We start from the raw sequence: 27,195 nt of genomic DNA, 5'->3' as shown, positions 1-27,195 counted from the left end.
CACGAAGCTCCATTTTTCAACCGCCTACCACCCGCAGTCTGATGGGCAAACAGAGGTGCGTAATCGTGGCCTAGAACAGTACATGAGGGCTTTTACCGCGGACAAACCGTCCAAGTGGGCGAATTTCCTCCCGTGGGCAGAGCTGGCCTTGAATTGCTTCTATCGCGAAGGGCTGGGGACGTCCCATTCACCGCCCTCTATGGCAGGGAGCCACCGTCGCTGATTGCGGCACCTCCGTCGGCCACCACCCTCCGGACGTTGCAGTGATGATAAGACAATGTGGGGAGCTAATTGTGATGTTGAAGAAAAACTTGGAGCGTGCTCAACAACGGATGAGTGCGGCTGCGAATAAGCATCGCAGAGAGGTGGAATTCGAAGTAGGGGACAGAGTGTTGTTGAAATTGCAGTTATACAAGCAACACTCCGTGGCACGGCCGTTATCTACTAAATTGGCGAGGCGTTTTTATGGCCCGTTTGAGATACTCGAGCGAATCGGGCAGGTGGAGTACCGTTTGAAGCTGCCGGAAGGGAGCCGGGTGCATAACGTCTTCCATGTAAGCTTGTTGAAACCGTTTGTCGAGAGTGCGCTTCGCAACACATCGACTTTTCCACTTGCGTTCGCTCATAGCAGACCAGTGGTCCAGCCGAGGCGGGTCTTGGATCGGCGAGTGGTGTTAACTGTTAAGCGAGGGAGCTACTGTTGATGAGGTGTTACTGGAATGGGATGATGATGGGGGAGCCGCACCGACCTGGGAGCCTGTGACGGTGGTGCAAAGTAGGTTCCCGGGGCTGCTCCTTGAGGACAAGGAGGTTTTTAAGGGGGGAGGAGTTGATACGGTGCAACCCGTGCAGCCCTCTGCGAGGCTCAAAGAGACGAGACCAGAGCAACTGATGGAAGAGTTGGATTTCGATACATCAGGGATGGTCGACAAAGAGCCGAAGAGAACGATCGGGAAGGATCGCCCGCGCCGCCAGAGACGGCCGCCGGATCACCTGGCCGACTTCTCCACCAGCCGGAAGTGAAGCAGAGTAATCGAGTCTTATTTTGGTTTAGTTAGTATTTTTATTTTTGTTGCTTTATTTTGATGGCAATTATTTACTTATTGAATATTTTGAGTTGAGTGGGCTTTAAGCTCCTTTTCGGGTTTTCTTCGTTGATTCTTTCCCGGATCATAGGTCGAATCAACCCTAGAGTCCTTAGATATAAATAGGTGTGTATTTTATTTCACCGTCAACGAATAAAATATTTTTACACTATCTTTCTTGCTTTACGTTAAACCCTATTCTTATCGCGATTGATCGTCGGGCAAAGGTTCCCCCGACTTCTCGAAGGAATTAATCGTCGTTGGGGGAGTTTCTCCTTAACAGTTTGGTGGTCCGACGATGATGAGGAGGAGGAGGAAGATGGTTTTGGGATTCTCGTAGCTTCGATTGGATTCGATTGGGTGTTTAAGGTAGAGTATTAGGATAATTTATCGCTTGCTTTTAAATTGTACTATTAATGTAGAATTATGACAATTTTCCACCATAATTTTACTGATTTTGACAGATTTATATGTTAAATGAAGTTATTTTCGTTTTATTTAAATTGAGTTTGTGATGTTTTAATAGTTTACTGGTAAATTCAGTGGTTGAGAGTAGCATAGTTGCAGAAGTATTCTCAATTTTGTTGCTACATTGTATTTGGTGAAAGAGTCTGTGATTTGTTTAGAAATTAGAATAGCCTTGATAACGATGTATGATATCAGTTTGCAGCTTAGAGATGATTATTGGCTAATATTTGTTTGATTCTGCAAAACTGGAGTTAAAAGCTTTCATGTTCTTCATTGAGTCTTCTTCGTTGAAAATGAGGCTTCAAGGAATAGGTTTCTCACATTTCCTTGAACATCTGGTTCTAGTTTGTGTATAGTCTCATAATTAGATTCAAGCAACAACTCCAACCTAAACTTTGTATAGTCTTATAATTAGATTCGTGTGAAATTGAATAAGAAAGAGAAGAAGGCTTGTTTGTATAGTTTTTCAAGAATAATAATTTTTATTTTTTTTATAAAAATTAAATTTTGTAATTAAAATGCATAAATGGGTCAAAATTGGCTAAACAATCGTTGACCGTTTATTTTTCACGGTGCCATCCATTTTGGATTGAGTCAGACCCGATTTCAAATGTATAGGACGAAATAATTCTAAACTCAATGTCTAGAACCAAAATTATAAAAACGCCATATGTTTAGAACCACATTTGGCCCTTAGAGCATGTACAATAGAACGGGCGGACTAGCACTAGGACTAGCCAAAAACACCTTCTGTCACGTCATTAAGATTTCAGACTAGCCACTGCACTGCCACATCACTAGGACATCCTACTGCACAATAGTGGACTAGCACTAGGACATCCCAACAAACAAAATCACAAATACAGAATTAAAATTTCAACACGAATACTATATAAAATGGTTTAAAAAAAACATACATAATCAAAATATTTAAAAAATTAAAAAGTACAATTCAAAAAAAAACAACGATTTCCGCAAATTACATTATAAATATCAATGTACGCTCCTTCGCGCCCACAACTCTTCAATTAAATCCTTCTGGAGTCGAATATGGGCTTCTTGTTGGCGCATGTCGGCAAATGCACGGACCCGATCGACGTCCTCGTGAGGTATCCCCATTCGTAGATTTGTTGTGGCCACGCCGTGGCTTGGACCGACAGCATCAGCATCTTCATTGGTCCAATCAGTCAGTTCTGCACATTCTTGTTCGACGATCATGTTGTGCATGATAATACACGCGTACATGACATCAGCAATGCAGTCATCATACCACAACCGTGTTGGATCCTTTACCGTCGCCCATCGAGCCTGGAACACACCAAATGCCCGTTCTACATCTTTGCGCGCCGACTCTTGTCGTTGCGCAAAGTAGATCTTCTTTGTAGTCAGCTACGACTTTGAGGATTATTGTGGGATTCTTGCCTTTGAAGTCGGCCGTGTACATCCCTTTCCAGGCGGTGGGGCAGTTCTTCCACTTCCAATGCATACAATCTATGCTGCCCAACATCCCCGGAAACCTGTGCATATTCCCGTGCATCTGCATCAGAGCCTGACAGTCTTCGGGGGTAGGCTTCCGAAGATACCTATCCCTTATCTCAATGACGCCTTGACAAAAATACTGGAGACAATCGCGGGCAGTCGTCTTGCCGATGTGGAGGTACTCGTCGAACATGTCGGTCGCGCCTCCGTAAGCCAACTGACTGATTGCGGCAGTGCACTTCTGTGTAGGCAAGTGACTGGGTCTGTCTCTCACATCCAACCTGAACCGGAAATACTTGTACCGACGCTCTAAAGCTTCACGATACGCATAAATAGATCTCGATGCATCCTAAAACGTCGCCTGAAAAAGTTGTCCCCAAACCACGGCTGCTCAGCGTAATAGTTGTCCCACAACCGTTGGTGTGCAGCGATGTGGTCATGGGGAATTACAACTCGATGATGGATGGGGCGAGGTACCGCCGGCTGCTGCTGCTGCTGCAAGGCCGCTTGTATCAGGCGATTTATCTCCCGGGACGTATAAGCCCACACCTCTTCGTTAGTCATCAGCATCCCCACCACTACCACCCGCATCAGCCATTTCCAAATGTAGAGAGAAATGTAGAGTAAGAAAAGAGAAACTCGTTAATACAAGTGGTGCAAATGAAAATGAACTGCAACAAGCAGTATATATAGAGTTTTGAAAAAAAAAATCAAAAAATAGCTAGTCCGTGCACTAGTCCGTCGGGAGCCCACAATAGGGGACTAGCGCCATATCCGACGGACAAGAGGTCGTCCGTCGCGCTAGTCCGTTAACCGCTAGCCGGTCACAATAGTGGACTAGCGCGCGGACTAACGCGCTAGTCCACTATCGTGGATGCTCTTACTTTTTAGTTTATAGACATCTTTTTCTTTTCTTGTTGTATTCTCAAGTTCTATTGTACTAGTAATAAATTATTGAGATATTAATATTTAAATCATAATTTTGATCACTTCTGGCCAATCCTATAATTTAGAAATAAAAATATAACTTCATAAATTTTTAAATTTTCAAAATTGTCCTAAAATGTTTAAAATAAAAGTAATACTACTAATATAATGTGACAACAAAACATCGTTGGACAAAATAATGTCATTTTATTTGGTCCAAACATATTATTTTGATCTAAAATAAGTATTTTATATTAAAATTAATAGTCAAAATGTTTGATCAATTTAATAATTTAATTATAATCTAAGATTAAAGTTCAATTTTGGTCCAATACATTTTCCATAAAGTTCTTTTCGGGTCCCATTTATTAAGTTTGTGATCTTGTTTAGGATTAAAATGTATCAAAATAATATATTAGGGAGCAAAAGGTTAAAATACATAAGAGATCCAAAAGAATCTTCGGGAAAACATAAGGGACAAAACTGGATTTTAGTCTATTAATTTCAACCAACCGTTACCACTCACCAGTCACAACTGCTACAAAATTTTAGCTGAATCCTATCGTAATCGTTCCATTTTTATATTCGCGGAAGCACGCCGCCACCGCCGCCCTAACTCATTGGAAATCTGAAATCACGGCGGAGCAGGTAAGTTTTCTCGGGTCGCAACATCTCGCAGCTCTGCTCGTTCATTTATTTTCGACGTTATTTTTCAGAAAATTTGATTTTGGTCTGAGCTATATGATTCTGGATTCTTCCATATGCTTAGCTTCCATTGTTTATTCGATTGCGTTTTTTTGGATTTGTGGCAAGATAATTTTGAAGAAATGTTGCAGATTCTGTTTTAACCGATTATGGCTGCTTATTACGCCCAATTTTGATTTGGTATTTTGTTTAAAGGCCTAGCCCTAGCTTGAAGCGATTTGGTGTTAGAAATTGATAAGATATCAAACATACGTTTAATTTCTTAGATCCACACTCTAATACTGCTGCTGTCTGTTCTTTTAGGTAGAGAAATGATGAATAAATTGGGATTAAATTTGTAGACGACAGTGATCTGGATATATAGTTCAGAATCTCATTTTATGGACTAAAGCCAGAACAAACTCGAAATGAGGAAAGAATTGTTTGCAAATTTACCATTAGAAATCACCACTGATATCCTCTCGAGACTCCCCCCTAGAGCTATTGTTAGTTGCAAGTGTGTTTGCAAGTCATGGCTGAAGCTGCTCAACTCTCACGAGTTTGTGAAGTCTCATCTTTCTAAGTCAGTCCCGGGGATGGCTGTTGTCCGGTCTTGTGTGGAGTCTAACTCGTACGAAATTTTTGAATTTGAAGACAGCCTTGATCTTGAACACCATCATCTCCGCTACAGATTGGTCACCAAGTTTGCTTTCCCTTTTGCGGAAGTGATACGAGGTTCAGCTAATGGGTTGCTATTTCTTACCGGTGACCAACCTTCTGATCTTTACATTTGCAACCCTATAACACGGCACTACATCAAGCTCCGCCCAGACGTGGACTCTGTCTACTCGTTATCTCAAATCGTTGCGTATGGATTTGGAGTGTCCAGGGTGACCAGCCAACATAAGGTGGTTAGGATTGTCTACGACTATGATCTAGAAACAGAGGATTCACTTAGAGTTACCAAATCTCAATGTGAGGTATACACTCTTGGAACACGAACATGGAGAAGCATCATACCTGGTGCCCTGCTAATGTATGATACATTTGGGATATTTCTTAATGGAAATCTTCACTGGTTGGTGGTAGATCCAAATGCCCCATCACAGATTTCTTGCTTTGATCTTGAAACAGAGTTTTTCACCACCTTCTCTCATCCCCCTCTTATGGCGAATGGAGGGTTTGTCGGGAACCTGTCAGTTCTGGCAGGTAGCCTATGCTTATGTGATAATTCATCTGAAGACAAAATTGTTATCTGGGTGATGAGGGAATATAGGGTTGAGACGTCTTGGGCAAAAGAGTACATCATCAGCAAAGATCCCAATCTTTGTGGAGCTTATGTCCTTGTTTTCCCGATCAAAGTTTTCGAAGATGGTGACATCTTGATGGAATGTGAAGACTTTGTCCTGTTCTACTACTCAGACAAGACGAAAACTACGCATAAGATTGAAATGTTTGAGGCCCGTGGCAGAAATCATGCCCGGATCGATGCAATCCTCCACACCCCGAGCTTTATGTCGCTGAGAGGTTTCGAAATTGAGGACGTGAATTTGTTCTGAGCTCGAAGCTTCTTACTTAAGGTAGGCATATTCCTATTAGTTGTAATATGCTCAGACTTCAAGCTGCGACAAGCTGTATCAGGATGCGCAATGTATTTGTTCTAATAATCCAATTAAATTTTTTATTATTAGTCCAGATTCATTTTAGAATAGATTTTTTGTAAATAAAGTAATTAAAAAGAGATGAGTGAATTAAAGAAGAGAGAAAAATATCCTTCGACTTTAATATGGGATAAAACTTTAGAGTAGTACATTATCTCCACTTACCTAAAGAAAGATAGCAGGGTTCGGAAAAAGCAAATTTGAAGAAGAATAGTACACAACTTTAAAATATGTATAAAGTAAAATTGTCGGATTAAATTGACAACAGTACATAGACTACACAAAAAATCCAAATGTGATTAACAATGATTGATGTATTATAATGTTTTTTTTTATCTACTTTTCTGAAATCATGACTGTCCTTCTAATTAGATATAGAATGGATATGATGCTACGTAAATAAAGTTAACCATCATCAAATTAAAATAATAAGTGACATTACAAATTAGTGAGTGGAATGCAACTTTAGTGAAAAGCAAAGACTGATATGCTCATCAATGTTCTACTAATGTTATTACTTTTAAAAAAGGAGCATAGGCTCCACCAATCAATTCTTTTCTTATTTTTGTACGTAAAGTTATTGTATTATTGTAGTATCCATCACCAGGTCCAATACTAAGAAAATTATCATTTCGAACTCTCAAACTCAAATTTAGAAAATTTAGCATTCACTAAGTTTTTTAATTGATTGTTGTTTCAGGTGTAATTTGGCAAAGAACAACTGTCGTAATTTTTGCGTGATTGTGACTTTATCAAAGTTCAAATTATATAGAATGTTAAATCAAAGTTGAATAATGATTATTCAAATAAAGTGGAGTAAGAGCATCCACTACACGTCCTGCGCGCAGCCCGCGTTCCGTCCCGGAGGGACGGTTCCGCCGCGGGACGCGTTGCAACATTCGTCCCGTCCCGTAGCCCGTCCCCAGCCCGTCCCGTAGCCCGTATCCGCGAGACAAGAGACGCGCCGGCCCGTCACGCTCCCGGGCGACGTGACGCGCCCCCTATGCATGCGTGACGCCCACTAGCTGGCCCGCGAGTGGGCGTCGTCACGGATGACGCAATAAATCATATTTTTTTAAAAAAAATCGAATTTTTTAAAAAAATACTTTTTATTTATAAAAATTGTTTTTATATTTAAAAACAATTTTTACAAATAATTAAATACAAGAAATTCGTAATAGCCCACATATATTTGATGGGCTTGCGAATTTATGAAACTCATTCTTGGTTGCTTCTCTTTTATAGAGACAACCTTGAATGTTTTATGTTCCACTTTCGATGTGGGAAAAGTCATTCATGGTTGCTTCTATTTTATAGAGACAACCTTGAATGTTTTATGTTCCACTTTCGATGTGGGACAAAGTCATTCTTGGATGCTTCTCTTTTATAGAGACAACCTTGAATGTTTTATGTTTTACTTTTGATGTGGGACAAAGTCATTCTTGGTTGCTTCTCTTTTATAGAAACAACCTTGAATGTTTTATGTTCCACTTTCGATGTGGGACAAAGTCATTCATGGTTGCTTCTCTTTTATAGAGACAACCTTGAATGTTTTATGTTTCATTTTCGATGTGAGATAAAATCATTCTTGGTTGTTTCTCTTTTATAGAGACATCCTTGAATGTTTTATGTTTCACTTTCGATGTGGGACAAAGTCATTATTGGTTGCTTCTCTTTTATAGAGACAACCTTGAATGTTTTATGTTCCACTTTCGATGTGGGACAAAGTCATTCTTGGTTGCTTCTCTTTTATAGAGACAACCTTGAATGTTTTATGTTTCACTTTCGATGTGAGATAAATTCATTCTTGGTTGTTCTTCTTTTATAGAGACATCCTTGAATGTTTTATGTTTCACTTTCGATGTGGGACAAAATCATTCTTGGTTGTTTCTCTTTTATAGAGACATCCAAGAATGATTTTGTCCCACATCGAAAGTGAAACATAAAACATTCAAGGATGTCCATATAAAATTGTATTTTAAATTACGTCATTTTTATTTTTTTAAGATTTTAAATATATTTTTTAAAAATTTTAAGTTGTATTTTTATTTTATGCTGTAATATTGTTTTAATTTTAATGAATTGTGTTTGTTTAAATTGAATTGGGTTGAAAAAAAAAAAAATGAAATTGAATGAATAGTAATTAAGGGACGGAATAAGGGACGGTTAAGGGACGGAGCGTTGCAGGTTCCGTCCCTTAGTTAAGGGATGGGGAAAAAAGGGACAGTGGGGCCCTCAAATATTGGTCAAATAGTAGTTAAGAGACGGTATAGAGACAACGTAGTAGATGGCCTAACAATTTTGAGCGCGCAGCTACAGCTACAGCTAAGCTACATAAATCCACAGCCAAACTAAAAAAGAGTTGTATGTTGAAACAAAATTCGGTTATACGATACAATGACTCAGCTAAAAGTTGTGCAGCCAATTCATGAACTTCACTCCCCAATCATTGTTACTAAATTAAGTTACTATTTTGAGTAAACTTTAAATCATGTCTCTGAAAAATAAACATTGAATTTTTAGAAATTTTGACTACATATATTTATTATTCTTAAAAATTCCAAGTTGAGTGAAATTTCTACTTAGTACAATTTTATAAAAATATATGGGAGATAAATGTAAATAAATCATTTTAACGCTGGATGAATACGGATTTGATAAAAATTCAGTGTCACCAATTTACCCTTTGAACGTGAAGCACAGTTAAGCCATGTAAAGTGGAATCACTATTCATTCTATAAAAACGAGTTTCGGGGACATAAGTAATGCAACTCACAGAAAATCATTGGTCTTTTTTTGTTTGGATTCTCCATGGCTGCTTCCACTGACAATAACTTCAAACTTACAATGCTCCTATCCTGTCTCCTCATACTCACCTCCTTTCATCTCACAGGTTATGAATCTCTTCATTCCCCTTCCTCCATATATGTCTACTTAATATGATGGCATTATACATTTCTTTCTCGTTGATGCTTACTATTAAAATTTGGTATATGGAGTACATAAAAAAAAAATATGTTTGTTGGCATATGCATGCAGCTGGGCAGGTGGGCACTTTCTACGGAAGACTGGGTAACAACCTACCCAGCTCAGCCGCCACGGTGCGCCTATACCAGCGGAACAACATCCGCAGGATGCGCCTCTTCGACCCGCACGGCCCCACTCTCCGCGCCCTCAACGGCACCAACATCCGCCTCATGATGGGCGTGGCCCACTCCGACCTCCGTGACCTCGCCAACTGCCCCCAGGCCGCCACCTCCTGGGTCCGCCGCAACATCCTCCGCTTCCCCAACGTCACCTTCCGCCAGATCATCGTCGGGAACGAGATCGAGCCTGCCTCCGAGCTGGGGCCCTTCGTGTTCCCAGCGATGCAGAACGTGTACCGCGCCGTCCGCACCGCGGGGCTCGGAGGGCAGATCAAGGTCTCCACGTCCATCAATATAAACCTACTGACCCGTTATAGTCCCCCGCAGGCGGCCAGGTTCAAGTGCAGCGTGAACTGGTTCATTAGGCCGATCGTGGAGTTCGTGACGGAGACTGGCGCGCCAATGCATTTCAACGTGTTCCCCTTCTACGCCTACCTCAACGATCGCAGAAACATAAACCTCTCCTTCGCGCTCCTGCAGCCCAACAGCGGCGTTGTCCTCGGCGGCGTCTACTACGACAATCTCTTCTACGTGATCTACGACGCGTTCATCGCGGCGGTGGATAAGATCATCGCCCAGGCGCCACCGCTGTCCCTCAATGGAATAGGCGAGGAGAAGAAAAATCCCGACGGAGGTCATTCGGGGTCGAGTGGTCATGGTTCAGATGGACATACCGTGGGTCGTAGTACTGATGCTCTAACCGACGGGCCGATCAACACGCTCCAAAACGCCAGAATCTACATCAACAATTTGATGCGGGTGGTGAGGAACGGGACGCCCATGAGGCCCGGCCGCCCTATAGAGACCTACATTGTCTCAATGTTCGACGAGAATCTGAGGCCCGGCCCATCCTACGATAGGACCTTCGGTATCTTTTTGCCCAACGGCCAGCCCAAGTTCCCCTTCCGTTTCCGCTAGCTCATGCATCCCCTTATCGTTATTTATTTCTTTTACTTTTATTTTTTTGGCGTGCCGTGTATTATAACTATAAGGAGCTTACCCCTACCTGTGTTTCTACAGCTCCATGCTTGTGTTTGTGTTTGTGTGTCATGTTTTTTCTAATTAAGATTGGTGCTCCTGCTCCACTCTTGTTTTTAAATTTGTTTTAAACTTTTAACAGCAATGCTAAATAAATACTCTGTCTTCCCGTCCCATTTTGACTCGGTACGAGTGAACGGGAACTATTGGAACTAGACTCCTACTAATTTTATGTATGATAGAATTTTAAAATTAAATGTGCGTTAATGGAATTTATGATAGTATAAATGAGTCTTATTATAATACAAAAGAGAAAGAAGATGACTAACACAGGTGACTTTCTTATATGGAGAAGAATTAATTAACAAATGGAAAGTGAATTAGTGAAGTACTTTTTCTTTGTGGAGGGTGAGTCTGAAGTTGCTTTTGTATTAACACTTCTTACTTTATTATTATTATTATTATTATTATTATTATTTTCATGGAGTATTAGTTGTAAATGCTTCTTACCTTTTTCTTTTTTTAAGCTTTTCTTTTAAATATGCAAGTTGCTTTTATTTAAATACCATGTGGTATTTTCTATTGACACATCCAATCAAATTGTTCTCATTGATCTACAATTTAAGTACAATGTATCCTTACAATTATTTGGATTGAAAACAATAGGAAATTCATAACACCAACCTAATAAACACACTAGCAAACAGGCACAGAAAATCAGCAAACAAACCATACTCGCCAAACCAAATTAATTCACCTACAAAAGCTAGTATTAATTATTTTACAATGCAAGTGTCACTTGCCATGCTTCATCTCGTCTACTGTAAAATCCGCTTTGATCTTCTGTAGAGCAGCTACTACTTGCATCATGCTAGTTCGTTTCTCACATGAAAAGGCTAAACATTTCATTGCCAATTCGAAAATAGATGTCACACATTGGGATGAATGTCCATATTCTGTTGATATCATACCAGATGCCACAATTTCCCTTATTGCATTTTCTTGTAATGCATTTTCCACCCACTCCTTTATGTTCATCTTGTCGTTGAACATATCATCTGTTGGCTTCTTGCTAGTAAACATCTCCAGTAATAGTATCCCATAACTGTATACATCTCCACTTGTAGATACCTTTCCTTCTAATCCCAGCTCTATTAAATGAATTTCACATATTCAGATGCATCATAAAATATTACCAATTTAATAGGATTACATGCATTACCTGGTGCTGCATAACCAACAGTTGCCCAGTTTGACGTATGAACTGCAACCTCGTCGTTGTCAAAGAGCTTGGAAATGCCAAAATCACCAATACGAGCAGTCATATCTGCATCGAGCAACACATTGTTTGGCTTTATATCACAGTGAACAACAACATATGTATGATAGTGATGAAGGTACTCCAAGGCTGATGCCACATCTATTGCTATGTTCAGTCTCTGCACGAGATCCAGACAATACTTTTGCGAATGAAGCCATTTCTCCAAGCTTCCATGCGGCATATATTCAAGAATCAAGGCTTTGAACTCAGGGTTACTACAACAACCAAGTATCTTCACCAAGTTCCTATGCCGAATGGTGCTCAATATCCGACTCTCAGTCTCAAAGCTCTTGGTAGCTCTTTCGTGTTGCAAGTTGAACACTTTGACTGCAACTTGTATCCCATTTCCAAGCGCCATCTTGTATACGACTCCCATGCCTCCTCGTCCGAGTAGGTTTAACTCACTAAAGGAACTTGTCTCCTCAATGATTTCCCGTTCTGAAACTATGATCCAACCAAGATCCACCATTTGATCCTCGGTTGTAGTAGTTGGTTTCTCTTGAGGCACCCTCCATCTTCTAATGACAATGTGTATGCCAACCACCACAATCATAAATGCAACAAAGGGAGGAACAACATATTTCATTATTACACCAAAACTCTTTGATGAATGACTTCCCTTGCAAGATGGCACTTGAAATCTTTCTACACCACAAAGGCCAGAGTTGTTCACAAATGACTGATGACCAATGTTGGAAAAACCATCAGGAATTCTCCCTTCCAATCGATTACACGACACATTAAAGAAGTCGAGATCAAGCTTCCCCAGTGAGTCAGGTATTAAACCTGAAAGATGATTGCTAGATAGATCCAATGTCTCCAACACCTTGAGCTTCCCCACTGACTGGGGGATAGTTCCATTCAACAAATTACTCGATAGATTCAGATACTTCAGCGATTGACAAGCTTCGATTTCCCTGGGAATAGAGCCTGAAAACATGTTAGACGACAAGTCCAACGTGTAGACAGCCTTCAACCTTCCAATCTCATATGGTATCCGACCAGTGAAGTAGTTTGAAGACATGCTTAGTTCTAAAAGATCCGGAAGATTCAACAAGTTTGAAGGAAGTGTGGAATTCATCTTGTTCGAATCAAACCAAACTCTTCTCAGAGATTTAACATCCCCTAAACATTCAGGTATTGGACCAGTTAGCATATTCCCACCCAAGAAAAACTCCATCAATTCACTCATATTGCAAACATCAGTAGGGATATATCCTCCAAGCTTGTTAGCATGAAGGTAGAGCTTCCCGAGTTGCTTCAACTTCCCCAACGTTGCCGGGATGAACCCTTGGAGTTCATTCATTGATAAATCCAGAATCGACAAACTGCTTAAATTTCCAAAACCAGAAGGAATGGCTCCACGGATGTTGCAGTTCTTCATCACAAAACTAACAAGGGAAGCCGACAAATTACCAATGGAAGGTGGGAGGACACCATTCTTCAATGACATGTCTGATAATTCCAAGTTCTCTAAATCCTGACAGTTAGTTAATGAAGTGAGAAACCCTAATTCTTGATCTGGCGATTGAGATCCGGACAAATTGTTTCCCCAAAGGCGAAGTGTTCGCAACTTTCTTAGATAACCAAAGTCGGGGATTGGGCCGGTGAATGAGTTTGAGGTCAAGTCGATTATAGTAAGCATCGAAGCATTAGCGATAGAGGTTGGAATTTTGCCACTGAACTTGTTAGAGTTTAAGAGCAGCTCTACGAGACTGTCAAGTGTGAGGCCGATGTCGGGAGGAAGGCTGCCGGAAAAATTATTCTCGCCAAGATCTAATGTCTTGAGGGTTGAGATGTTGAATATGGAAGGTGGGATGGAACCACTCAAGAAATCGTTGAGATATACTTGAATGTACTCCATGTTTATGAGATTCCCAAGCTCTCCCGGTAACTCACCTTTCAAGTTATAATTAATACAAATTCAGAGTGTGAAATAAAATAGTAGTTAAGAGAAAGGGAGCCATTCTAATTTGGTTGATGCATAGGTTAGGAAAAGAAAAAAAAAATGTCATGAAATTTGATACAGTATAATACTTGCATGGAACAAGAAGAATGGAGTTTAAATTCCTTGCACTATTAATTTAATGGCTATTAAATGTTTTGTTTTGTCCTTTTGATTGCATATCTTATTCACTTTGACTATATAGTAAGTGGTTATACATTCCCGCGGACTCTCTTTTAATTTACATTTAATTATAATTAGTCTCTAATTTTAGGGTTCTTGCATCACATACTCCTAACAAAAAAAAAATATCATCACAACCCTAACAAAAAATATTGCCTGTTTTTTTGGACTTAAACACCCTCAAATCCTATAAGGGTATTTTTGTCACTCCATTATATTGCTAACATAAGATTTCTGCTATATTTCTGTCAACAACTTCTTATATGATTTCTTAATATGTTCTGGTACTTCATACGTGATTAAAGTTTTGTCATTATTTACAATTTCTAATTTTTTATAATATAAAGTTTATCATTATCTGCATTAATTAATATGTAAATAATAAAATGAGATGCTTTCTTCTTAATAAACCCATTTTCTAGTATTTTTCTATGTTTCTATTTTCTCTATTTTTCTTTATTTTTTACCTTGATTTACAAATCAATTTTATTTATTATGAAAATATCCTAATTTTGCGGTATTAATTTAGAAATTTACAATATGTTAATTTCAAATACCGTTATTAAAAAAAATTCCAAGGACTAAATAGCTAATATCACATGCTTGAATATTTTTAAAATATTACTCATGCTTCAATTTTATCATGAACGATAAGAAACTATGCAAATTTATATCTAAAGATTGAATGTATATGATGTTGAAAATTTCAGTTTAAACTAAATTAAAATTCCGAATAAAATATCAATCATAAAAATCATCTTAAAGTTAAGGCTTAAAGTAACATATATGTATGATTAGTTAAATTAGTAACAAAGTTTTGAAAATATCAAATATTTAATGTGAAATTAGTAATGTAGAAAATAGTTGAAATAGTGTTAGAGTGAATAGTGAAATCCACATCATTAGTAGTGTTATGTCTAGTTTCAGAAATAGAAATGAACTAATTCTGATGAAAAAATAATAATGACAAAAAAGACTATTTTCGGAAAGTATGTAAAAGTGTGATCCATATTCTAATAACTTTCGACCACATCTTTCACATTTCTTAAATTTTCTTACCAATCCCAAATGAGATTTTTAATGACTCCACAAATTTTCACATTTCTTATACCTCGAAGATCCCAAATGAGAAAGTTAATTATCGATGGAGTGAGTAATAAATAACGGAAGAGCTTTCTATGTAGAAGTTGGATTTATTTGGAACTTTGTCAAAATTAAAGAAGAAAAAAAATCTATAGTGCAAAGACATACCTGACAGCTTATTACATTGAAGATGTAAAATTGTTAGCTGAGTAAGATTCCCAATTTGCCTTGGTATATGACCTGAATTTCACAACGATAAAGTCATTTCTTTTCGCTAGATAAATACACATATTTCAAATTAATAAATATCAAAATAATATGGTCATATAATCCAAAGTAATTAAAAGTAGGGTGCGTGGGGTTTTATATTTGTAATTTATTTATATTATGATTTCATGAGGATTGATCAATTGCTAACTTATCATTTAATTGCTAACTACAACTAATTTAAGATCATAGGATTTTAGAAATCTTGTGGTCTAAAATTTGCCACGTGTAATTTTTATTTTTATTAATTAAATCTAAAAAGATAAAAAAAACTACCAAATTAGGGTTTTGGATGAAAATGTCAATATAGTGTTTCGAAAATATCAACACAACGCTTTGAGAATGTTAACACAATGCTTTGAGAATGTAACACATATTGCTTATATTGACATTCTGCATGTATTATATTGACATATTTTATATACTGTGTTGACATTTGTTACCGTACGAATAAATTGAAAATTTTTAATTTTTTTTACAAATTTTGACGTCAGAACATATGTAAGTGAGATCTCGTTAGAAACCTTACGAAATTATCTTTAATTTGATATATGTTGTGCGAAAACATAATTTAAATCAAGAAAGTTATATGCGTTTTAAAGTTATGAGATATTTTTTAAAAGTTAGTTATAACTAATTTATTGTAAATTGACCTTAATACCCTTATTGACATTTTTTTATAGCATTGACATTCTGAGACTGATGATTTAGGCCCTTGATTTTAATATCTAATGATTATTATTTCATTATAGTTAGTAATTAAGTATTAAGTTAGTAATATACACTACTCTTATTTTCCTTAAGGACAAATTAGTCTATTTATACAAAAAGTAGTTAGTGGAGTTTTTATTGTTATAATAAAGTGTTGGTGGCTAGATATTTTTGCACTATGATCCCTATTCAAGGCTATCATTAACACATCTAATTAACAACCAAATCTATACCACAATTGCTGTACTATTTAGTTGTACTCTTGTATAAATGGTAGGAGACTAGTAAGAAAAATAAATAAATCTACCAACCTAGTATTTGATTACTCTACCTGTCAAGCTGTTGTTATTAAGTAATAGTTGCTTCAAGGAGGTGAGGTGTCCAATTTCTTCCGGTATGCCCCCTATAATAAGATTTAATAATATAACACACACAGTTAATTAAAACAAGGAGTACTTCCAATTAATTCCAGACTGGTGAAAATTACCTGTCAAATTGTTAAATCGAAGATACAAAACTTGAAGCCTGGTAGTTGAATATTTGAAAATGGGGATATTTCCAGTGAGCCTGTTGTTTCCGAGATACAGATATTCCAGAGAAGAAATGTTGAAGATGGAAGACGGAATATCACCTGCTTTCAGCTTAATACGTAAGTAATTATTAATTCCAACCAAAATGTCCCATTTCTGTATTTAATAAACTAAATTTTATTTCTGTACTTAATGATTCTCTGTAATGAATGAGACAGATAATTCCAAGTAATTAAGATGAGATGATACCTTCCAGCTTGTTATAAGAAACAGACAAAGTCCGAAGCATGCTCAAATTTCCAATCGCAGTTGGTATGTTTCCGTTGAACTGGTTGTTGGAAAACCACAATTCCAGAAGCTCAGAGCACTGGTAAATACTTGTTGGAAATTTCCCAGAAAATCGATTCATGCTGAGATTAATCCATTCGAGTTTCGGTACATTACTACACATATCACTCGGGAGCTCTCCGGACATCTGATTATCTTCCAGATTAATCCATCTCAAAGCCGACACGTTGAACAGCTGAGACGGTATGTTGCCAGTGAAGTTGTTGGAGCTAAGGTCAAGAGATTGAAGGAACGTTAAGTTTCCGAGATGCGGGGGTAGGGTTCCATGGAGGGCGTAGCCGGAGAGGTTGAGGGCCGTGACCCTGTTGAGCTGGCTGCAGGAGACGCCGGTCCAGCTGCAGATGGAGGTGTTTGTGGACCATTTGTTGCTCAGGACGTGGCTCGGGTCGAGAGTGATGGCGTTCTTGAAGGCGAGGAGTGCGTCTTGGTCAGTGGCGGAGGTGAGTGTTAGGAGGTTTAATGTCAAGAGCATGAGAGCAAGGAAAGAAATGGAAGAGGTGGTCTCCATTGATCTTTGCAAGATCATCAATAGTTTATGTACAAAGTTGGTTATAGTGGAGATTCAAAGCGAAAAAGGATAGCTTTCTACTTTCCTAAAGCAACTTTGTGTACCACATGAAAGTTGCTTCATTTGTTTTGTCACTATTCCAAAATATATTAACATTTATTTAATCAGAATATATACATCAATAATTTTCATTTAATCAAGAAAGGTGTGTAGTATCTCAGAATGCCTGGAGATTCACATATTACTTGCAAATTGTCTTGATGTAGTTAGTAGTGCTCAGTAATTTTGGCGGGCAAATTGTCAATTTACTAGTTTTTTTAATACTATCAAGATGATGAGAGTATGAGAGAAGGAAAAGAAGAGGCCATCTTCATGAATCACTTGAATCATTTGAAAGGTCAAAGGGCAGATGGAGATAAGGATGATTAATTTGTTTTTCAAAGTTGGTTAGAGTGAAAAAGAATCATGAAAAAAAGAAAAAAGAAAAAGCCATCTGCTTTCTTAAAGCACCATTTGTGATTTGTGTTTAGATTGGCTCCACTAAATGTATGTGTAGTCTTAATAGTGCTACTCTAGTAAATAATTATGATACTCCCCATACGTCTAAACCTGGCTTTATAAAATAAAATTTGAATTCAATGATTTTCACTAAACATGAATTCGCAGAAAATGTGAATTCAAAATTGAAATTTTCTCGAAAAAAAATTCTTTGGATGCATCAATTTTACCACTAAAGTTTGGATATATATTTTTCCAGTTTTTTAGATAAAGCACATTTATTATTTTTCAGTTTTTCCCTCAAATTATCTACTGCCATAATTTATAGTAAGAAGAATTACGAAAAATATACTACTACAAGTGTCCCTATTAATGTCAAACTGAATAATTATTTACTTAGGGGGTGTTCGGTTTGCAAGATAGTATACCGGAATTAAATTAGTAGTGTGTTTGGTTCATGAGATTTAGTCCGACAACTCAATCCTAGATGGAAAATCATGGGATAATTAGTCATAGCTAACCCCCTATAACTAAAATAATCACAAAACTCAATTCTAGATTATATATTGGTATTATTTTATCTAGGAAACCGAACGTCACTTTAATAAATGTAAGTATAAAAAAATCGTCGCCTGAGAGATTCGGGGAAACCCCATGTACTTAGCAGGCACACGCCTTAACCACTCGGCCAAAGCAACTCATTTGTTACATGATTTCTTATCTCCATTTAAATCTTTTGATTTTAATAAAGTACAGGATATTATGGTTTTGCAGTAGATGTTAGTGTTTAACACAGAGCATGATAAGAGAAAAACCCTTATCAAGTGAAAAAGATAAAGAAAGTCGCAGAGAAACTTTGCTCTGTCGACAATCGGAAATTCTGAACGGAAAACTAAATAAAGATAAAAGACAATAATTATGATTTCATTGATTGAATAATGAGAATAAGGTCCTATTTATAATACTCATATAAATAACCTAACTTGGTGAACAAGATAATAAAGATATGGAAAAGATATGATAATATAATAATAGATATATGAAAGATATTTCGGAAGATATAATCGTATTAGAGCACAACCGACAACGCACCAATTAGCGCTTTGATGAAATGTCTGAACATTAATGAGGGGTATGTGTTTCAGGACATTCTTGTTTCGCCCAACTATTTGATTAAATAGCTGAACAACAGTAGGTTCATATTTGTAGGGATCAGACAAGTCCGGGTTCACTATTTACTGAGACCTCTTTGTTCTTATACAAAAGAGCTCTGCCAAACTCTCTCCCACGCGGCTGATTTACACAAGGAAACTAGCTATTACACAACTAGCTATTAACATGCAATCCTTGACCGGATGCCACTGGACCACCGAGAAACCTACACACTTAACACACACGTTAGCAATATTACAAAGATCCTCTCGGACCAAAAGATTAAAGCAAACAAGTGAGCAGAAACCACAAGAAACACAAAGGAATCGAATAGATCGTAGCTGTGGCTCAGCCACTCGCTAATAGTAAGAATCTATTCTCCAGAAACCAGATCCAAGGGAGCAACATTGAATCCACCAGTGATTCACCTCACACAACAGATATCAACCCCAAACCTCTCCACTATGCCAGATCTGAAACATCTCCGAACACAAACTCACAGAAAACCCTCACACAGAAAACCCTAGTTTTCACCAACACCCCAGCAACCGAAGTGGTTACCTTCTCCAACACTCACACAAGATCAATCACTCAAATAACCGTTAAAGATTACAAGAAAACAGTCAGAGACTCAATGGTGAAGAAGATGAAGAAGAGAAGATCAGTCGAGAGAGAGCAGAGAGAAAGAGAGAGTTCGAATGTCAAGCGGCAAGAGTGGAGAGTGAGGGGTGTATATCACCCGAGCATTAGGCTAGGGCAATCACCAGCCCAAAATCTATCTGGGCCTCAATTAACACAAGCCCAAATAATAGTCCACAGCCCCACAGCCCAAATATCCAACAATATTCTTTATCTTCAATCTCTCCGGTATTTTTATGAGGCTCTACTTATTTTGTAGTCAGTCTCTCAAATGCATAGATCTACTAAATGTAGATTATGTTCGATTTATGTAACAGATTTAAAAAATTTCTTATGTTGAATTAAGTGCAAGAAATTTGACGAAAACTGATGAGTTCAACAAGACTTAAATTGGAAGGGATCAATAGTTTTAGAGGCACCTCAACTTATAGAGATAATTACTGACTCTCTTTACTAGACAAGCCTTGTCCACAAGGTGATCAACTTAGTTGAGGTGCAACCACAAATCACTAGTATTTGATTAAAGGTGTGGTTAAATTTTTGATAAAGTAGGGTTTCTCCTTTGCAATTTGGGAGTGGAAATCAAGTTGTAACTTATTGCTGAATGCTGAGCGTTTGAGTCATCATGAGGATAAAAAATCATAACTATTGTACACAATCAAGAACTCGTTTGCCTCTTCGTGGCTGCTTCTACTATAGCTTGGAACTTCTGCAATGCAGCTGCAACTTGCATCATGTTGATCCTTTCCTCGGCCAAAAAGGCCAAACATTTCATCGCCAAATCAAAAATAGACACAATGCATTGCTCCTTTGCAGAGAAATGCCGATCTTCTCTTGATAGCAAAGCAGGCGCCACTACTTCACTTATTCCATTTTCTTGTAATGCATTGTTCACCCACTCCTTCAAGCCCATTTCCGCACTGAACATATCATCTATTGGCTTCTTACTTGTAAAAATCTCCAACAATAGTATCCCATAGCTGTATACATCCCCGCTTGTGGATACTTTTCCTTCTGATCCATATTCTGTTTGTAACATTACACATGTTTATCAATTTTTTCATTACTCAACAGGAAAGAAACATATATTATATTGAAATAAAGAATACCTGGTGCTGCATAACCAATAGTTGCCATGGTCATAGTATTAACCATAGCTTCCCTATCCTCAATGAGCTTAGAAATGCCAAAATCCCCAACACGAGCAGTCATATCTTCATCAAGCAACACATTGCTTGGCTTTAAATCACAATGCACGACAGTAAACGTGTGATTGTGATGAAGATATTCCATGGCCAACGCGACGTCTATGGCTATCTTCAACCTCTGCATCAGATCCAAAACATGCCCACCCGAATGCAGCCATTTCTCCAGACACCCATTAGGCATGTAATCAAGAATCAAGGCCTTGAACTGCGCATTGCTGCAACAACCAAGTATCTTGATCAAGTTCCTGTGCCGAATAGTGCTCAGTATGCGACTCTCTGTTTCGAAGCTCTTCTGCGCTCCTTCTGATTCCAAGTTGAACACTTTCACTGCGACAGTTGTGTCATCCGCAAGCATTGCTTTGAACACTGAACCATAGCTCCCTTTCCCGAGTAGGTTTATCTCACTAAAGGAACTCGTCCCATGCGTGAGTTCTCTCTCCGAGACGATCTTCCATGGGACTCCAACTGATGAGGCGTCAGCAGAAGCTGGCGCCGCCTTTTTCTGTTGGCGTCTCTTTAGCAAGAAAACCACAATCAGTACCAAAATCAAAGCTCCAGCCAAGGGAGGCAAAGCATATTTCATTATCAAAGCAATTTGTTCCGATCTTGATCTTCCATGCTTTCTCGGACAAGGTGGCACTTGAAATCTTGCAGCGCCGCATAGTTCAGGGTTTTGAACAAAAGATTCGGCAGGGAAGTTGGCGAAGCAACCCATTTCAGGAATCTGTCCTTTCAATTTGTTGTGAGAAACGTTAAAATATTTGAGATCGAGATTCTCTAAGGAGACGGGTATCAAACCAGAGAGATCATTACTGGATAGATCTAGTTCCCTCAAGCCTCTCACCTCCACCAAAGATTCAGGGATGGATCCATTCAACATATTATTTGACAAATACAGGAACTCAAGAGATTCCAAATCAACAGTTGTGTTTGGAATGTTTCCTAAAAACATGTTATAAGACAAGTCTAGGTTGTTTATAGCCCTCAAACTTGAGATTTGATCAGGAATTTGACCAGTCAAGTAGTTTGAGGACAAGTTGAGAACTATGAGGTTTTGAAGACTTAAAAAGTTGAAAGGAAGTGTAGAATTCAGCTGGTTTGAGGCCAAAGAGACTAGTTGGAGGGACTTAATATCTCCCAAACATTCAGGTATTGAACCTGTGAACATATTACCATTCAAGAATAACTCTAGCAAATTATTGATTTGGCAAATATGATGAGGGATATATCCTTGCAGCTGGTTATCATAAAGATGCAACTTCCCAAGTTGCATCAGTTTTCCCATTGTTGTTGGGATCAACCCTGTGAGTTGATTCCCAGATAAATCTAAGGTTTGCAAACTGCTTAAATTTCCAATTTGAGAAGGAATGAGGCCTCTAATGCTGCAATTAGATGCTGCAAAAGTGACAAGAGAAGTAGAAAGATTCCCAACTAAAGCTGGGAGAACCCCATTCATCAATGGATTGTCTGATATTTCCAAGTACATCAAATTTCGGCAATTTGTTAAAGCAGACAGAAACCCTATTTCTTGATTTGGCGAATCTGCTCCGGTCAGATTATTTTCCCAAAGGCGAAGGGCTTGAAGCTGCCTTAGATTACCAAAGTCTGGAATGGGGCCAGTAAATGAGTTTCTATTTAATTCTATGAAAGTAAGCTGAGAAGCATTGGCGATAGAGGTTGGAATTCGTCCGGTGAGTCTATTGAAAAATAAGTAGATCTCCTCGAGACTGACAAGCGAGAGCCCCATGTTCCAAGGAAGAGTGCCGGAAAATTGATTCTGCTGAAGATGGAGTATCTTCAAGTTTGATAAGTTGAATATGGAAGATGGGATGGAACCAGATAAGAAATCGTTGAACGATGCTAATAGAGACTCGAGTTTTGCTAGATTACCAAGCTCTTCCGGCAATTCACCTACCGTAAATGGACATTCAATACCAATATATAGTGTGCAAATAGTCATTCGATTTTCTTAAATAATGTTCTCAACTCATGCTTTCTCATATTTTCGATCATCAATTACCTGTAACAGATTCTTACATGGATCCATCTAAAAATCCAGCAAACTAACACATTTCATCGCATAAATATGTTAAACGGGACATCAATCGAATTTTTTTTAAAAGTTTGGGATTTTTTTTAAAGAGAAAATACGGGTTACATGAATTTTTTAAAAATATGGAAAATAAGATCAACCCTAAAACAAATAGTAAAAAACAAGATTTTCTTCTTCTCAATTACATAAAAATGACACCATTTTGGATTACTACTTAAAGTTTTAGCCATAAAATATAAGAATGGTTGAAACACAAGAAATATAGTAACATTGTGAATATATATGAGTTAAATGAAAAGTTTATAAACTTACCTGCCAACTTATTCGAAGCAAGATCCAGGTTTAGTAGGGAAGTGAGGTTCCCAATTTGCTTTGGTATGAGACCTATTTTATGAAATCGACAATGTTACATACGAAATTAATTTTACAGTCGGAACTATTTGAAACATCAAAGTATATTCAATTTTGATTTTTGAGGTTCCATACGAAATGGGAACATAACAAAGTGATATTTATAGAGTCAAATACAAATTTAAGTTTTAATTAGAATTCGGTTATGGGAATTACAATAGCTATCACAAACATTTTAGGTAATTCTCCCCTAGTGGCTAGTACTAATTTAGTTGGGGTATTTGAGCATACATATTAAGAAATTGTTTTAAATAGAATAAATGAAAATAAAATAAGGAAGAGATAAGAAAAAGTCTAATAGGAGAAAAAATAAAGTATGAATGATTAGATGTGATATTTTTTGTCATAAAGGAAAATAAATCAATTAAGATAAATATCACGAAATAGAATACGACTCAACTAAGATGAACATCTCTGATATACTTGGATTTTGCACGGTGTTATAGTATAGCTTGCATGATTTTGATCATATATAGTATATTACCGGGCGTGATTATTGGGAAGGTTTTTTTTGGTGGGGGATGGGGAAGGAGGTGATATGGTGGATAGTGAATCTTATGAGGTTATACTCCATCAATCCCTGAAAAGTATGATATATTTCCTTATTGTCCCTGAAAAATATGAACTTTTTAATTTTGGAGTTAAACAACACATTACTCATACACGCCATTATTTACAACTTATACAATTACACTACACTACTAAGACTAACCACTATAGGACCGCCGCAGTGGCCGCCATGTTGCGCGGCGGTCCTTCGACAGCCGAGGACACGGCGGAGGCGGGTGGGAGGACAGCGGTCGCGTGGCGGCCTATTGTGAGCCGCGAGACCGCCGCGGCGGTCATATTCGATATTTTTTAAATTTTTAAAATTTTATCTATAAAATACCTATTCCCAATTCATTTTTTTATTCCATTCCAATCTCAAATTCTTAATTTTGTTCTAGTCCAATTAAAATATACCAACAATTAGAAAAAATGTGAGGCGTGGCTGGACAAGTTTTATGTGGCTGAGGCATGGCTGTGATGACCAGGCATAAAAGTTTTTTTTTTGTGGCTGAGGCGTGGTTGTTCCACTATTGTGGGCACTCTAAGAGCATCCACAATAGCGGGCGTCCGACCGGTGAGCGGCTCGTCCGTCGGGGACGTCCACTATTGGGGCGGGCGAGCGGGTGACGGACGTCCTGGACGGACGAAAGGTTGTCTGTGGTCATGCGCAGACATCCGTCCTCTAGTCCGCTATTGTGGTCAGGCGGCGGACGTCCCGACGGACGAGAGCATTTTTTGATTTTTTTTGATTTGTTTTATTGTTTATTTATTGTGCTAGGCTATTGGGACGTCCGTCGGGTCGTCCGTCCTCTCGTCCGCTATTGTGGTCAGGCGGCGGACGAGAGCATTTTTTTATTTATTTTATTTGTTTTATTGTGCTAGGCTATTGGGATATCCTAGTGCCTATCCGCTATTGTGCAATAGGATGTCCTAGTGATGTGGCAGTGCAGTGGGATGTCCTAGTGACGTGACATGAGGTTTTTTTTGTGATGTCCACACTATGTGGAGCTCACTCTCTACTAACACTACTTACAGTACTATTTATCCTCTCTCTCTCTCTCTCTCTCTTACTTTACCAATTATACATTAAAATCCGTGCCGAAGCAATGTTCATACTTTTCCGGGACAGAGGAAGTATATCGTTACTGTTTTACTGTTCTTTATTTTTTATGTTTTGGGTATTTAGATTGTTTTGTGTTAGAAGTTCTCAACATTATTCTCTCTCTTACTTTACCATTTCTCCTCTTTAACTATTTATTACTATCATTTTTATAAAACGAGTGCGCAAAAGTGACCGAGACTCCTAGTGGCGGACGGAGGGTGTATCTCACTTTCCTTTTTAGTTTGTCTCGCTAAAGATGTCATATTTCCATCTATGGAAAATGTTCTCTCTCACATTAATATAAATATTATATCTTCTCTCTCCACTTAACACACAAAACAAAACCTCCTAATATCTCGCGTCGTCCCACAAGTGTGACATCTTTTGTGGGACGAAGGGAGTAGTTTTTGTTAATTATGCATTAAATCCTATAATTCTAGGTTCATTCCATATTACTTTCCACATCATATTTAATTGTTTTTATTTTATTTGCAGTTTTACTTGTTTTTAATATAATTTCATTGAAGTATTAGTTTTAAAACAAAAAAAAAACCTTTTTTAATTTTTAGATAGTAGTTGAGATTGATTCGTAGTAGTTAAGTTGATACATTAGTCTTTGTGCGATACAATATTTTTACTTGTCATTGCTGCATTAGCTTCGTACACTTGTAGGACAGCTTAGTAGTAAATAAAAGCGAGTAAATCCCAACAAAAATAAGGCTCAACTAAATTGGGACGAATGAAGTACTCCCTCCGTCTCATAATAGATGGCACACTTGGGTAATGTCACGGGATTTTAAGAGATGTTGTTATGTGTATTGAGTGGAGAGAGAGAAAAATACCTCATATTTATATTAATGTGAGAGAGAACTTCTTTCCAAAAAAAAAAGAAATATGAGATTTGTTGTGAGACAAACTAAAAGAAAAGTATAACATCTATTATGAGACTGAAGAAGTATATATTAAACATATTAAAAATGAAATATTGTAAAAGTGATTTCTATAATTAGAATTTATTAATTGGATTATCAAATCTCCAATCTCCTTTGATGAGAGAGATCCAATCTCCTTTGGTATGCCACGTGTCAATTTATCTAGGATAACGATAATTTCCAGTTAATTACTGTGCTGGTAATTGTTACTCCATAAAGTTAAACTTAAACCAATAACATGTGGAATTATGAAACAAGACACTCATTTTAAAGATAAAATTTACTACTTGTTAAAAAATGGACAAAGTAGATGGTTCGAAGTTGTTGAACGTACCTTCTAAGTTGTTTTCGTAAAGATACAACTCACGGAGGTTGGGTAAATTGTTCAACTTGGAGGGGATGTTTCCAGACAGACGATTGCTGAAGAGGTACATCGATTCCAACGACGAAATGTTGAAGATAGAAGACGGAATATTTCCTACAAAAATTTGAAAAATAAGCTCAATCAAGATGGTTAAATCATACATATTAGATTATACTAGTAATTACCTTGGAGATGATTTTCATACATAGATAAAAGCGTAAGCATGCTCAAATTCCCAATTCCAATTGGTATGTTTCCATTGAAGCGGTTGGTCGACAAGCTCAGCTCCTCCATCTCTCTACACTTGTCTATACTCATCGGAATATTCCCATAAATTTGATTCTCTCTGAGAATCAATCTCCTGAGTTTGGGAGTATTACTACACATATCACCTGGGAGCCCGCCCGACAGCTTATTATTGCTCACATCAATCTCCACCAACACTGACATGTTTGTGAAGATACTCCTCGGAATCTCTCCACTCAGGTTGTTGGAAGCCGCATTTATTTCCTGCAAACGCTGCAGTTTGGACAGCTCAGCTGGTAAGACGCCTGTCAAACTGTTGGAGCTGACGTCCAAGGACTGGAGGAATGTTAGGTTTCCGAGATGTGGAGTGAGGTTTCCCTCGAGTCCGAAGCCGGTGAGGTTGAGTGATGTGACCCTGCCGTGTTTGCTACCGCACGAGACGCCGGTCCAGTCGCAGATGGAGGTGTTGGTGAGCCAGTTGTTGCTCAAGGCACCATTTTTTATGGATCTTTTGAAAGCTAGTAGAGCATCTTGATCACTCTTTGAATCGATTGGTTGAGATGAGGTGAGAGAGAAGAAGATGGTTATAATAGTTAAAAGCATGAGTGGAAAAGGAAATACTACTAAGAAATTGGACTCCATAAAGTTGTTAATAAATTGCAATTTGGTTTTGTTGATGATGAGGATTGTTTGCAAGTCGATAAAGGGTAATATATA

General features: G+C 38.0%; 4 protein-coding genes across 4 annotated transcripts; 2 read left to right on the top strand and 2 right to left on the bottom strand.

The window, feature by feature from the left end:
* Positions 1-4,445: 4,445 nt before the first annotated feature.
* Positions 4,446-6,333, top strand: LOC121811541 (F-box protein At3g07870-like). Its single transcript, XM_042212423.1, has 2 exons — positions 4,446-4,607; positions 4,968-6,333. The coding sequence occupies exon 2, from the start codon at positions 5,072-5,074 to the stop codon at positions 6,200-6,202; it is 1,131 nt and encodes a 376-aa protein (XP_042068357.1). The 5' UTR covers positions 4,446-4,607; positions 4,968-5,071; the 3' UTR covers positions 6,203-6,333.
* A 2,712-nt stretch (positions 6,334-9,045) lies between these two features.
* LOC121811542 (probable glucan endo-1,3-beta-glucosidase BG3) lies at positions 9,046-10,549 on the top strand. Its single transcript, XM_042212424.1, has 2 exons — positions 9,046-9,197; positions 9,344-10,549. Exons 1-2 carry the CDS (start codon positions 9,116-9,118, stop codon positions 10,366-10,368), a joined length of 1,107 nt encoding a protein of 368 aa, XP_042068358.1. The 5' UTR covers positions 9,046-9,115; the 3' UTR covers positions 10,369-10,549.
* A 431-nt stretch (positions 10,550-10,980) lies between these two features.
* On the bottom strand, positions 10,981-17,369 carry LOC121811496 (putative receptor-like protein kinase At3g47110). The gene is made up of 6 exons (XM_042212373.1): positions 16,718-17,369; positions 16,426-16,569; positions 16,270-16,341; positions 15,129-15,200; positions 11,651-13,648; positions 10,981-11,579 (listed from the first exon to the last, which is right to left on the bottom strand). Exons 1-6 carry the CDS (start codon positions 17,340-17,342, stop codon positions 11,224-11,226), a joined length of 3,267 nt encoding a protein of 1,088 aa, XP_042068307.1. The 5' UTR covers positions 17,343-17,369; the 3' UTR covers positions 10,981-11,223.
* Positions 17,370-20,189: 2,820 nt separating this feature from the next.
* On the bottom strand, positions 20,190-27,195 carry LOC121811465 (LRR receptor-like serine/threonine-protein kinase GSO1). Its single transcript, XM_042212334.1, has 5 exons — positions 26,418-27,195; positions 26,203-26,346; positions 23,187-23,258; positions 20,723-22,732; positions 20,190-20,639 (listed from the first exon to the last, which is right to left on the bottom strand). The coding sequence occupies exons 1-5, from the start codon at positions 27,118-27,120 to the stop codon at positions 20,272-20,274; spliced, it is 3,297 nt and encodes a 1,098-aa protein (XP_042068268.1). The 5' UTR covers positions 27,121-27,195; the 3' UTR covers positions 20,190-20,271.

Source organism: Salvia splendens, chromosome 1 (assembly GCF_004379255.2).
Source record: "Salvia splendens isolate huo1 chromosome 1, SspV2, whole genome shotgun sequence".
Lineage (NCBI taxonomy): Eukaryota > Viridiplantae > Streptophyta > Magnoliopsida > Lamiales > Lamiaceae > Salvia > Salvia splendens.
Note: the sequence above shows the minus strand (reverse complement) of the source record. Positions and strands in the feature narration are given on the sequence as shown.